Consider the following 14,531-nt stretch of genomic DNA (forward strand, 5'->3'; position numbering starts at 1 on the left):
CATTGAGAAACTAATTTGGGTTTCTGCCATGCAAATGGTATAATTGTACCATATACTGCAGTTGGTTGCACCTTGTTTCGAAAACAATCAGATTTTCAAAACTTCCTCATTTACACAATAATAAATGTTAGTCTTGCGCTCTTGCTTTATCCTGGTTTCTCTTCGACGGTGAGACAATGTGCAAATTCACAATCGGCGACGATATTTTTGGTTGAGTTTATAACACATGAAATGATTATTGGCACATACGTTTGATTGTAGTTCCCAAACGACACTGTTATTACATTTTAATGACGTAGAATTTGAATGATGAATTAGATTTTAATGATTATTGAAAGATTAAAGTAAAGTAATGATGTATGTGCTATTGGTGCCGACGCGTATAAAACATTTCATTTATTATATCATATCAATTTTAAAGACATAAATCGGTTTGTCCACTGGATACATTAGAGAAGTTTTGAATTTAAGAGGCAGATTCGCCATTTTTTTTCTTGACCAATCATACTTTAGTCTCAGAAACGGGATTTAATTTTTTTTTAGCTAATCCAATTAGTTATAGTAAGCACAGTTCACCGTCAAAATTTGAGCCTTTAATAAATCTATGTGTGCCCAGAATTATCCACGTTCGATTGTTGAAATGACGACTCGTCAATTTAAGATACTCTGTGATATATAGAAAAGACATTTATGGAAATAGTGAGTACTTCTGAAGACCATTTACATGTTCAGGACTAAAATCAACCCCCTAGAATGGCGAATCTGTCCCTTTAAAGGTGATTGTGAGCCAGTTATTTGAATATAAATCCTCTCTCCTTCTCTGATCTTGAATATGAAGGTTTTTGGTAATACTGTACAATTCAATTTGGGTTCTTCGATAAACGTCAGTACATACAATAATCCTTTTTTTCATAAAATTGTCCATCAGTTGGATTTGAAGAACATTTCCACCAATTGTTATTGTCACTCTCAAGACAGGTTGTATTTGAATTGGAGCATTGGAATGGATCATGCAAGAAGTATCCATCCTAAAAGCTTGACCAAGGTCTGGTGATAGATATGATCATTAGAAAACCAAAATATGTATTACTTTTTTATATAAAAAATATGTCCCTTTTAACAACTTGGTCTTGTAACAATGAAAAACATTGTTTAGAAAGATACATCACGATTGACGAATTTCCATTAAACTTAAAATGTATTTTTTAGAATCTAACTGATATATGTTAAAGGGGTACGCAAGTTATTTATTCATGGCTCGTATATCTCCATTTATATTATATTGTCAAAGAAAATTTACCAAAGACATTTAAAATACGGCTTTGAAAGAAGTAGTAATGAATTTCCCAATAACTCTGTGAATTATTAACAATTTTGTAAATTGCTTTATAGAACAAAAAGACATACACAAAGATCACTTTGGCACTTTCCTGAAATTGGATTGATTTAACACACCCATTTTCTAATTCCAAATATTGATTCCACCACTAATTTGTTAACTCAATTTGTTGTAATGTAATCTGGTTCGCTATCTTCTAACGCATGGTTTTACTTTTATTAAATTTCACCACCTTAAAAAGGGTGTTAGTAAGGAGAGTCTTAACAAATTTTATTGCTTCAATCACTTGGCCAATATCAGTTCAAACTTGTCAATTTCACAGATTATCCGCTAGCAATTTAATCTATTGATGCAGTCTGGTTAGAACTAAATGAAGATTTTTAAGTTTCGATGTACTAACGTAAACATAGTTACACTGTTTTCAGTTACAAAACGATGTAGAATTAATCTTGTGTTTTCAGACAATCTTCCACTGTTTTCAGACAATCTTCCACTGTTTTCAGACAATCTTCTACTGTTTTCAGATGATCTTACACTGTTTTCAGACAATCTTCCACTGTTTTCAGACAATCTTCCACTATTTTCAGACAATCTTCTACTGTTTCAGACAATCTTCCACTGTTTTCAGACAATCTTCCACTATTTTCAGACAATCTTCCACTGTTTTCAGACAATCTTCCACTGTTTTCAGACAATCTTCTACTGTTTCAGACAATCTTCCACTGTTTTCAGACAATCTTCTACTGTTTCAGACAATCTTCCACTGTTTTCAGACAATCTTCCACTATTTTCAGACAATCTTCTACTGTTTCAGACAATCTTCCACTGTTTTCAGACAATCTTCCACTGTTTTCAGACAATCTTCAAGTTTTTAAAACTGTAATGCACTTTAGTGAAGAATATGGTCATACAATGTACAATGTATGTATGTTTTTCATGATGCATGATGAATAATCAGTTAATTTTTTTTCGAACATGTATATGAGGTACCAGTATTTTCTCTTATAAAACTAAACTATCAGGCAAAAAGTTTTCACTATTAAAATAGATGTATAAAAAAAAGACAAAATAAATGTTTGAACCCCTGAAGCTTCCAAAATCGTGCATTATATATATTGCGAAATATCTGAGAATTTCTAACCTAGGTATGAGAATTTTGCCCCATCTGTCCCTCCTTTGGCTCCGCTACTGGAAATGAGCTCCATTCAAGTAATATCTTTTATAAACTTGCCTCATTTCGTTGATATTTTTCGTTTCGCTTTCTCATTCCATTGATTTAAGATTTTTAGATAAAACTTGTGAAATGTGAATAATTAAATGGTCTGCAAGACAAACTACAGGGTTTATTGATTGTAGTCTGGTAGACTATTAGGTGCCGTGGGTTCGAATCCTCCTCAAGATAAGAAAAATTCTAATGTCTGTGCCAGTGCTTTCGAGAGTCGGCCCGGTGTTGACACTCACCCGATGATATCTACACTGTAGAAGCAGTCACTGAGAAAATATATGCACTTGACGACTAATTAGATTATTGTGTATTAATTACAGATGCATGATAATCATTCAAATGAAATATCTTTATGAGAAATTTATTATAAAATCTATAAAACTAATTGATTATTTTTTCATGTGTATTGGAAAATATTGCTAATCAAAGTTTGACAATTATGTACGACAAATAACAAAAAAGTTTTATATGTCGGAAAGGAAACAAGAAATTTAAACGGACAAGTATCTTAAAGGAATTGTATTTAAAGAGTTTTTCAAAATTTGTATGTGTATCGGGACAGAATCAATTTGCATCATTCCAATTTTCTAACAGACGTATGTGTTTCCTGCAATTCCAGTAAAATTAACTGTTTGATGCGGTCATTACTTGCAATATTTTTCTATTAATAGAATTGCATGAACCACAGACTAAAAAAACAGCCTGACTGAAAATTGGAATGGTGCAAATTGATGCTAACAAAGTCCCCGATAAAAAATTAGAAAACCTCTTTATAATCCCTTTCATTGTTATTGAATATGATGATTCACTATAATAGCAATATGCTAGGATGCTATTCGATCAGAGTACATGCTGATCACGTTGATCATTAGGAATAACATGAAATGAACTATTCTTCCGCATTAAAAAGTCCAATCTGATTTGTAATTCTAATCATGCAATAACATGATCTTTATTAAATATGTAACATGAACTGCACTAATTTACTTTTAGTTTAAGAACAAATCAGAATTAAAGGTGCACTGAACATTTCTCATTGCGGTTTCGAATGCGGCATGATCCGCATAGTTCAGTGGTGCATGGCACAAATGGCTGGAAGGATCAGTGAAAAATACGAAGCGCCGTAAAGATTCCTCGACAGTTTGCAAGTCTCAAAAAGACAGTCCTAGCAAAGGTTTGCCCATTGCACACTTCATAATTTCAGTGTCCGTGACCATGTTAGATACATGTGTATTCACTGTGTTCCCAATAGATCGGAATAAGGTTGAATCAGTAAATTAACCCAACGACAACAAAATAGGTCTCGTCATAGATGACAATGGCTCTTTAATACAATTATAAAATGTTTTATTGATGAAAGATAATATGAACATGATAACGTATAAAATACATCAGATAAGTATTAATTATATTACTTTTTCTAGTAATGCATGACTTGTACTTTTTCGTCTTTGAGAAATGATGATGTATACATTTATACTTAGTTCTAATTACATCCATCAATCAATACCAATTATACACAAATCAAATACGTCAAGCTTTGATCAATGGTTTATAGTGCAATCGGCCCGCCTTGTAACTGTCAGTATCTGAAAACTGGTTTTTCATCCGACTCCTATCAACTAGCAGCGGCATCTAATGGTGTGGCCACACGAACAGTCTTGGTCGGAGAGTTCCTCGCCGACTTGAGTATTGTCAAGTTTTTCACCAGCCGGCTGTGGGCACATGCCAAGACAGAATATCGCCAGCGGTCGTTTTCCACTATGTCGATAATCACGTGTAGATCATGCAATTGAAGGGGAAGAAAGAATCTTATTGGATGACCATCAGACTTTACATAATGGAAAAAATAAACGGTCGGAAATTTCGACCATTCAGATCACATTTGTTAGAAAAATAGTAAATTTCCCGGTATGCCCTCATGGTGAAAAGAATAATCTAACTAGGCCCAATCCAGTGGATCTGAGACCATCCTTGAATAGCCTGTCGACATGAGTCCATTTCACGCAATACATCAATCTTTATAAATAATACAAGTTCTGTAGTTGGATCCATTCCAACAAAAACCTTAACTATTCAAAGAAAAGAACAGGAAAAATATTTTATTGTTCTAATGTCTGTCTACAGTAAGCTAAAGTCATGTTCCACCTGGGACCTTAAGGTGGTCATAATTATGTATTATAGCGCATCATATTAGCGAAATCTGGTTTCATGTCATGTAGATATATAGCGTTTTTCTTTTAATGTCATCCTAAAAAATACGCTACGAAAAGTATAAAAGTACGTCAATCAAAATATTTATCATTTGGATTACTTCGTCTTCTGTTTTGTAGACTTGAGCACTCTTTAACAATCTCAATTGAAAGGTGGAGTAGTCCGCACGTCACAAAATGTTCTAGTTAATTGGCAAAAAAATGACAATTGTACAGGTTGGACAACTTGTGAAGCACGGTCTATACGTACTACTTTACATCAAAACGCATAATGTGCTTAGAAAGTAACCTGCTTCAGATGGGTCGAGTCTTAATGAGGGTTTGCACATGTTAAATTTGAGGTTCAAGACTGACATACTTCTGCGACAGAGCGTCTGTAATTGGATAAAAAAAAAAAATTCGCCATAAAACTTGCTAAATTTGCTTATAAAAAATCATATTAATATGATTTTCAATATTTCTCATCCAATGTCATGATTGATGAGATTTCCATAGAAATAAGCTTATGAAACACGTTATGTCAGAAGGCTTTGCTTTTTATTATTATCTCCATTTTTTTTAGTTGTTACCCCTGTATTCGCGAAAGAACGCCAAATGTCGTGATATAAATTCATGCATATATCTTATTTCGATTATTTAAAGTTCATAATTTGAAATGTGAAATACACTGAAAGTTTCGGACAACTTTTTTTTCCAGATTGGTGTTGTCGACTGATGAATTTGGACCGTTTTCGTTTCAGATTGAAACAATTGGTGTTGCAGAATGATGAATTTGGATCGTTTTCTTTTCAGATTAAAACAATTGGTGATACAGATTGATAAATTTTGATCGTTTTCTTTCCAGATTGAAACAATTGGTGATGCATATTGTGTAGCTGGTGGTATACATAAATCTAGTAATTATCATGCACATCAGATCTGCTGGATGGCATTGAAAATGATGGAGGCAGCCAAGGACGAGAAGTCACATGATGGCAATATGATCAAGGTAAGACCGTTTTGTTCATCTTGGTTCAGTGATTCGAAGGAGCATTTTCTATGGCAATTCTAGATCTCATAAATATAATACACACTCAACTGCAGCTTTAGGTTTGTGTACCCGATGGGTAAGCAAAGTCACAAATCCACGATCTAACAAAATATACAACACAATTTATTCAAAAATAATAACCTTTCATTCATATTGTAAAAATAATCTTTCATGAAACCACACTTTGATTTGTTTTGTAGACACTTTGTTAAATCTCACATTTCTAGTAATATGGATAGTTTGATTTGTTTTGTAGACACTTTGTTAAATCTCACATTTCTAGTAATATGGATAGTTTGATTTGTTTTGTAGACACTTTGTTAAATCTCACATTTCTAGTAATATGGATAGTTTGATTTGTTTTGTAGACACTTTGTTAAATCTCACATTTCTAGTAATATGGATAGTTTGATTTGTTTTGTAGACACTTTGTTAAATCTCACATTTCTAGTAATATGGATAGTTTGATTTGTTTTGTAGACACTTTGTTAAATCTAACAGTTTAGTATTGTGAAAGGGTTTATATTTTTTTCATTAAAAAAGTTCATGAATGCAGGAAATGACTTCTGATCTTCTCATTATTACTTCTATAAACCACCTGCCAAGCTCCTGGTACTAAACTTTTTGTGAGAGTTATATTTTAATTTTTATTATTGATAACACGAAGAAGAAAATTTCATGTTGGAAACTCTTACGAGGATTGGTCTCAATGTTTTAGACCTACTTAAATAATAATTGGTAGATATATATAAGCATACATTATAGTATAGCTTACTGTGTTTCTACTGTTTTGGACATCCAAAGACCTTGGGCTGAGATTGTCGACCAGAGACCAATATAAGGGCAACATGAATCCAGTAAATGAGAAAGTTGGGATAAAGTCTTTGACCTTGTAAGGGGTTGCCTAATCAATGTTAAAGATGAATGGCAAGGAAGTTCAGCCACGTTGTCAACCCTTCGTGACAAATATTATGCTGACAACAATAATTCGAAAGCTGTTGTGAATGAGTTTTTTTAGGGTGACCCAGGAGAGTTCATTCTGTCATGGATTTGAGAAGTTTAAAGTTCCATATAAGAAGTGCATTTTTACGAAGTATGATTTTGTTGAAAAGTAAATCAAAAGAGTTTACAGCTAGTTGTTTTAATTATTGGACCAACCATCGTATTCCTTATTGAGTACATACGTTTTTTTTTATAATTCCTATAGTTATATTCGTTATTTTGTACTGTAGGTTCTTATTTGATAATTAAGAAAATATTAAACGAAAGGAAAACAAAAGAAATATGAAGACTTTAATGTCAAATGCTAATTTATTTTATTATCAGCATAGAAAGTAACAGAACATGCTTTTAACAATAAATTGAACTACTTCGCTCATCAATTAAAAGTTTTTATTAGAAAGAAACAGCAGGATCGGGGAACATGAGGCGATTCCAATTAAAATCTGGCATCCAACAATTTCGCCTTCATTATTGAAAATCTTTTATAAAGTATCTATTGAAAAATAATTATTGGCGCAGCTGATATCACCTCTGTCATTTCGAATATAAGTCCTTTTTTTCTAATTGCCACTGATTGCCACTAGCAGTTATTAAGAGAGGCGTTGAACAGGTTTAAAATGTATTCCTTAATTGCTCGCTGACAAAATTTCTTATACAATTCCATTCAATGGCTCTCTTGGGAAGAAGACGCATAAAAGTCAATCTTACTCAAAATATAAACATCGTTATTTCTGTAACGTTTGAAATCTGCCCAAGTCTCTTCCGTTTAGACACGCACAACATCCACTTAATTGGATCCTTACGGCACAAGCTTCTACTTAAATCACTACAAAGAAAACATTTATTTAAAGAATTCTTCTCTTATTTTCCACCCAAATGACGAAAGGAGATTTAGATCGGGGCTACAAATTTCTTGTTACTTAATGCCACGTTTGTCATTTTATTTCCAATTAAGGCAACATTTTTGTGACGTGTTGACTCTTCAACGTTTCAATTTTACATCTGGATAAGCAATAAAAAATTTTATCTTGTTCTGATCTGTATCATAGCACAGAGTTAAAACTTAAATTGCTTTGATTATAAAAAGAACCATTCAAGTGCTGTAACATGAATGTAACTCTCTAAAATAGAAGGTAGTAATTGAATATCGGTATAAAATCGTGGAATCATAATAATAGTGCAGACACTGCAGTGAAGAGAAATAACAATATTAAACTGTATTCGTTGAAACGTCAAGTGAATAATGTAATAAAACGAGTTATTCTCTTAAAACAGTTTTTGTCAGTTGCACTACATCTTGAATAAACGCAAGGCCGTGTGAAATAAATTTTACACACTTGTTCTTGGTGTTTGACAGCAGGGGATGTTAGAGTGAAATGAGAATAGTATTCTAAAAAAAAAGAACTGGGCTAGGTCATGAAGTAGGAAACAAAATTAAAGGATGAGATAGTTAGTGGTTAAGATTATAATAATAAAAGTATGAAAATCTTGTTTTTTTCTCTGTACTGGAAATTCGAATCTAAAAAAGCAAAAACATGTTAAAAATAATCTAAAATTTTGTTTAGATACGCCCAAAGTATATGTCAGAATTTGCTTTTTGATGGGTCTTCTTCAATCCCTCGGTCGACCTTTTACCTCTAGATTGTTGGAGTTCTACAGTATTGTCCGTTCGCTCTTCCCTTGGAGGTTAAAAGACCAAATCGAATTTGCATGACAACTAACTAGCTATCATATTTAAGGGAGTTATTTTCTCTGACCTCTTTGTGTGTATCGTTGTGTATATCAGAGACAATAACATAGCTTCCAATTACTCTTCTCGCCGTTCTACGTCGGTTGTTTCTGTAATTTCAGAATTTATATTACTGGTTTATGTCATCATTATCGCTAAAATCATTCTAAACAAACGACAATTGCGATATTAATGTCAGATTTTCTGGAATGACAGGAACCAAGGATGTCAGAAATCAGAAGGATGCACACAATGAGCTATAAGTATCCATTATACAAGCCTTGGCTTCTATTTTAAATGTATCGATATGCAACGTGTCAATTATAATCATGCATATTCTCAATGCATTGAATAACATCAAAATTTGTTATTTTAAAAAAAAAAAACCTAATTTCCAACATCATGTTTATTTTGTCTGATGGATTGAATTCAAAGTTCTTCACTTGGCTGGTTTACATAGAACTAAACCAATGAGAAATGTTAAGTAACTCCGGAGTAATTTTATAAGTCATTCCACGGTTTAAGAACTTCAAAAGGCGGCGAATGGACAAGATTAATGGAGTATTTTAGTATCAGTGCTGTGAAATAAGGATCAACTCATGTTCTCTTGTTTGAAACCATTCGCTAACGATCACGGCTAACGATTTTTCTGTCAACTTGAAATTTCTAATGCTTTTAAGTTAAAACTTAACTAGGATCCATTTCATATCAGACAGTTAGAGATATGACCGGCTTAGTAAATGGTTTATTTCAATGCTTGTGGGATTAGCTGTGGTAGAAGGCTGATTTAAACCATTCTTTAGATTTGTCTGATACTTGTCTTAAGTCTACATTTTTCATCATTACTTAAAAGATGTTCCACGAGATGGATGAAAAGTTGAGGTTCATAATTATGATAATCAAAATAATTTCAAACTTTGGAAACTTGTGACAGTTATTCGTTAGATTTGTTGTCATCATTACTTAAAAGATGTTCCACGAGATGGACGAAAATTTCATAATGATGATGATGATAATTTCGAAATTTAGTTGAAAGTTAATAGTGTGTATTTTTGCACTATTCCGGTTGCCCGTTGACGCCTGCAAAAAGGCATTGATGAAATAATAAAAGATGATGAAGTTATAGGCCGTCACCATCGCAAATAACTAATCCGGTAAAGATTAATTCTGGAATTTCAGAAAGCACTGACGCCGGGACACGAAATAGATCAAAATGTTTTTCAGTTATTTTGATGCTCATGGTTTGTTCAGCTGTTTAAAGAATCATTACATATATGCATCTGTATTTCAAACATAAACCAATGGATTTTTTGTTTTTAGTAGCATGTGCCTTTTGGCAGTGATTCAAAGGGCGCTCAGGCAGGGGCTTCTTCTTCTCCTTGTCTCCTTAGCCTGTATCGCTGATATTTGCTGTGATTCACTTAGTTCTGAACGTTTGAGTTGATGTCCAGGTCTGAAAAAGGTCATGAGACCAATGGTATTTTCTAGTGTCCTATTTTCTCGTCAAATCGCCATGATTTGTGGACTTTTAAGACATTGACAAGGATGGTTAAACTTTAAACAATGATTTATCATTTTCTGGTAGACGTATAATTATATCATCAGGGTGTCGTGTCTTATAAAAAAAATCAAAGGACTTCCTTGCTGCTCTTCTACAAGCTTGACACTTCAGTCGGTTTACGGTTAGTTACATTGCCAGACGCTATAATTGGACTTTTCTCAAAGAATGACCTTATAAGTACTTGATACTAGTATAAACTTGGGTATTAGATATAAAATTGGGCAATATACGTCGTCTTCAGTATCATATACTCGAGTTTCCCAAACTTAACAGATTGCATTTCTTGTCTCAAATACTGAAGTAGATGATCTCTTAGGCGCTATCAAAGGATGATAAGTTATCGTTCCTAACGACCTATTACAGGAGGTATATATGGACAGATACGTGTTTTGATGGAAACGCGGGCAATTGGTGGCATGTTATATAAGCTGAGGTCGACTAAATTGACTGCCCGGGTTCCAAAACCCCCAACCTTAAGAAACTAGTATTGAAATTAATAATATTGTTGTCAATGGAACAAGGTTTGTCTGTTAACTGATGAAAACTGTAAAGGAATTGATTAAATTAAAAGACCGGTTGTCGGAAGATAGTCAATTGAAGTCGAAAGAAATCGTACAGTTGGTGTACAATGAACTTGATCGTCTTTCATTTCCATGACAAAAACTGAGACCACTCTAAGACGAGATTAGTTGACCTTCTTGCAACCATTTCAATTGATTACTTGAATGGAGGTCTGGAGAAAAGGGTTTGTTTTGGTTCCAATTCCAGTTCAGATCAATAATGATGCTTGTCAATTAGGATTAAATGTCGTAGAAATACTAATTCTGATATTTGGGGAAGTGTAATTAGGTCATCGACTATGGAATAGCTAAGTTTCATTACATCTGTTGATTTGGGTTAACGTGGACTAATTTACAATGATTATAATCTGAAAGAGGATTGTTGGTCCAACATCTGTCGATCATTTGTCATTGGGTCATTCTTACTTCCGTTTTGTCGCCTTACTTACTAGTGATTTGGGCTAATGAAGACAGTGCCTAACAGAGTTTAATGGGAATATCTTCCAGGACAACGACTTTAGCTAACATCTTTTCGATGTATTTGTATTTATCTAAAATAACTCAAACATTATCCTTTTCCCCCTTTATCTGATTCTTACTTTGATTTGTAAGTTGTTCACCCATCCAAGTAATTTACAATTTATTTGTATTTGTACTTATCTAAAAACATTTATCAGAAAATGAAAGGAAATGTTGTATCTGATGATCTAATGAAGACAGACAGCAGTGCAGAGAACACCAAATGACATCATCCATTATCCTTTTCCCCCTTTATCTGATTCTTACTTTGATTTGTAAGTTGTTCACCCATCCAAGTAATTTACAATTTATTTGTATTTGTACTTATCTAAAAACATTTATCAGAAAATGAAAGGAAATGTTGTATCTGATGATCTAATGAAGACAGACAGCAGTGCAGAGAACACCAAATGACATCATCCATTATCCTTTTCCCCTTTTATCTGAATTTTACTTTAATTTGTAAGTTGTTCACCCATCCAAATAATTTACAAGATGAAATAATTTTCTGACATGTGCTGTCCGACATCTGTCAAATAATATACTTCAGAACCAGAAAAGAGTCGGCCAATTTTAAATTAGAATGAAATAAACAATTTAAATTGAGTTATATTTCTGGCTAGATATCAGTTAAATTCATTACATTTATTTCAATTGATGGTTTAAGACTGTTCTGTATTCTACACATTTCATATGGAGTCTGAATCTATTTTAAGATTTTACGAGAGATCTTAAGAGATCCTAGTATCTTTACGACTTACAATATGCTTTTTTCTTTAAAGTGATTGCCTGTTCTACGTTATCTCATATGTCAAGGACACCAATAAGAGCCTATTTCCATCCGTTAAGGACACTAATAAAACCCTATTTCAAATTTTCAAGGACATCAAATCATTATTTTTCATCTGGTATTTCCAGGAGAACAATAATCAAAAATAGATTAAGGCTTCCCAGGCAAAAAAAGAGAGCAAACAAGAAAAACTGCACATTACGTTATAATAATAGTAGTAACTTATGGACAGTATGTCGGTTTGATTCTAGTATTAAACCGTATTTAATATTCTATATTGCAGATGAGAATTGGAATTCATTCGGGACCAGTATTAGCAGGAATTGTTGGTAAAAGAATGCCAAGATACTGTCTGTTTGGAAATAGTGTTACTCTGGCCAATAAATTTGAGTCTGGCAGTGAACCATTAAAAATTCACATTAGTCCAACAACTTACGAGTGAGTAATCTGGTTTTATTTCAAGCTGATTTATATTATATTCCCGTTTTAGGTTAACACCGTTTACAATCTGTATTAAGATGAATGTTTAATATATTCTAATGCTATTTTGTCCATTACAACCACTACTGTAAACAAACCATATACCATTTTATAATGCTTAGTTGTGCCAATAGACGAGGTACGATGTCCAGTGTGGTGTACGGTGACGGAAATATCGATACAGTAGAAAATAGAAGAAACGAATGTGTCTGCACCGTCTCCGGGCTCTACCTCGTGTGTTCACTTCTATTTTCGTTTGTATCGATTATTCAGCACCGTACACCACACCGAGCCTCTTCTATTCGTAGCTTTAAGAAGTTCAATGGGCGCTTACTGTTTTTCGCAAACACTTGGCTTTGCTTTAATACCTTAAGAAATCGAGACGAATACCGTAGTATATTAAAATATTGTTTACATCTGGTGAATAAAATACCGCTCATAGTATGTACAGGCCTATTTAATTTCGTTTTAAATTGAGTGCAGTGAAATGTCGTTGTTATCGAGTATATTGAAATACCAATCATACCTCGTATGCTTAAATACTTTCATTTGCACTATTGGAATGTCGTTTCTACCGCATCGTTTGCTAGTCAAAATGACTCCTTTTGCGATCTAATACTTCCTTTGATAAACCAAAAAAATATATTGCAACGATCTGAGAATGAAATCGCATATTTTCTTTAAAATATATCTTCTACAGTCTCTATCACCTTTGGTACTATCGACAATGGCAAGATCGATCTGAAGTCTACAAAAGTTACATTTTGAATTGCTACCGAATTTTTATGAAATGTGATTCAAAATTTTTCTTGGTTAGCCAACACTGAAATTTGGTGTAATAAATGGTTAACCTAATTTTTCAACCTAATTTGATCCCTGCGTTGAATTACCTTATATATAGTTCAAATCGAGTGACTAAAATATCCTTTACATTTAGCTATTTAAGATATCGTTTACATAGAGTGAATAGAATATCGTTTACATACAGCTATTTGAAATATCATTTCCATAGAGCTATTTGAGCTATTTGAAATATCGTTAACATTGAGTGAATGGAATATCGTTTACATTGAGCTATTTAAACATCGTTATATCGAGCTATTTGAAATATTGTTTACATGGAGTGAATGGAATATCAGAGCTATTTGAAATATAGTTTATATGGAGTGAACGGATTATAGAGTTATTTGATACATCGTTTACTTGGAGGGAGTGGAATATCATTTTTATCGAACTAATTGAAATGTGAAGTATTCTTCATATTGATCTTTTATTGAAGTATCTTTGGGATTGAGTCTAATGAAATACTATTACATCGAGAAAAATGTTGTTCAAGCGCCCAATGTAATATTTTTATTAAGAAGCCCGTGTCTTTGCAATGTCCCCAAAGTATCCTCTGAGCTTTTCTGGATTTTTTAAAGACATTTTTATATTTTCCAGTTTGGTCAAAGAAATGTCCGGCTTTACATTTACTGCTCGTGATTTCAACGATCTTCCAGCTGGATTTCCCGATGAACATAGAGGATTACCGTGCTTCCTGGATGGTTACCGTTTTCCAAGTGCTCGTGATGGAGACGATCACGTGCTGTTAGCCGTGGAGAAATACTTGCCAAAACAAGAGGAATGACAATAGATTGGACAATATGAGTACGAGTGAAGACTAATATCATGTTTGAAACAGTGGACATTGTAAATATATAGGAACAAAGATAGTAACGAGTTGAAAAGAATCATCTTCTCCACCACTTTATGGACCGTTGTGTGTTGGAATTGTAGATTCCATATATAAGGCGTTCTGTGATATAGTTTAACCAGAAAATGACATTATAAGGAAAAGGTGATACATTATGTGAATGTAAGAATATTATTGCATTTGAAAAAAATGTCCACGGAAACTTTTTAGCTTTTAAACACTGTGATTTGTCTTTTAATGCCAAAAATAGGTTATTTTAGCAACTTTAATTATTATTTACATATCTATCTTATCAATCTGGTGAAAGTGCAGATGTTAATGTTTCGTTACATTTTTCTTATCACCCATGATGTGAGGCGTTTCTGAGGAAATAGTCGTGTCAGTCGAATT

General features: G+C 33.2%; 1 protein-coding gene across 1 annotated transcript in view; it reads left to right on the forward strand.

Moving 5' to 3' along the window:
* LOTGIDRAFT_111288 (hypothetical protein) overlaps window positions 1-12,410 on the forward strand; it is a gene marked incomplete at both ends in the record, with an annotated part of 78,161 nt that extends 65,751 nt beyond the window's left edge. The window contains 2 exons of the mRNA XM_009049093.1: window positions 5,622-5,765; window positions 12,252-12,410. Of these exons, the coding sequence (XP_009047341.1) occupies window positions 5,622-5,765; window positions 12,252-12,410 (303 nt within the window). The remainder of the gene's footprint in view (window positions 1-5,621; window positions 5,766-12,251) is intronic.
* Between the last annotated feature and the right edge of the window lie 2,121 nt (window positions 12,411-14,531).

This window comes from Lottia gigantea, assembly GCF_000327385.1.
Source record: "Lottia gigantea unplaced genomic scaffold LOTGIsca_13, whole genome shotgun sequence".
Lineage (NCBI taxonomy): Eukaryota > Metazoa > Mollusca > Gastropoda > Lottiidae > Lottia > Lottia gigantea.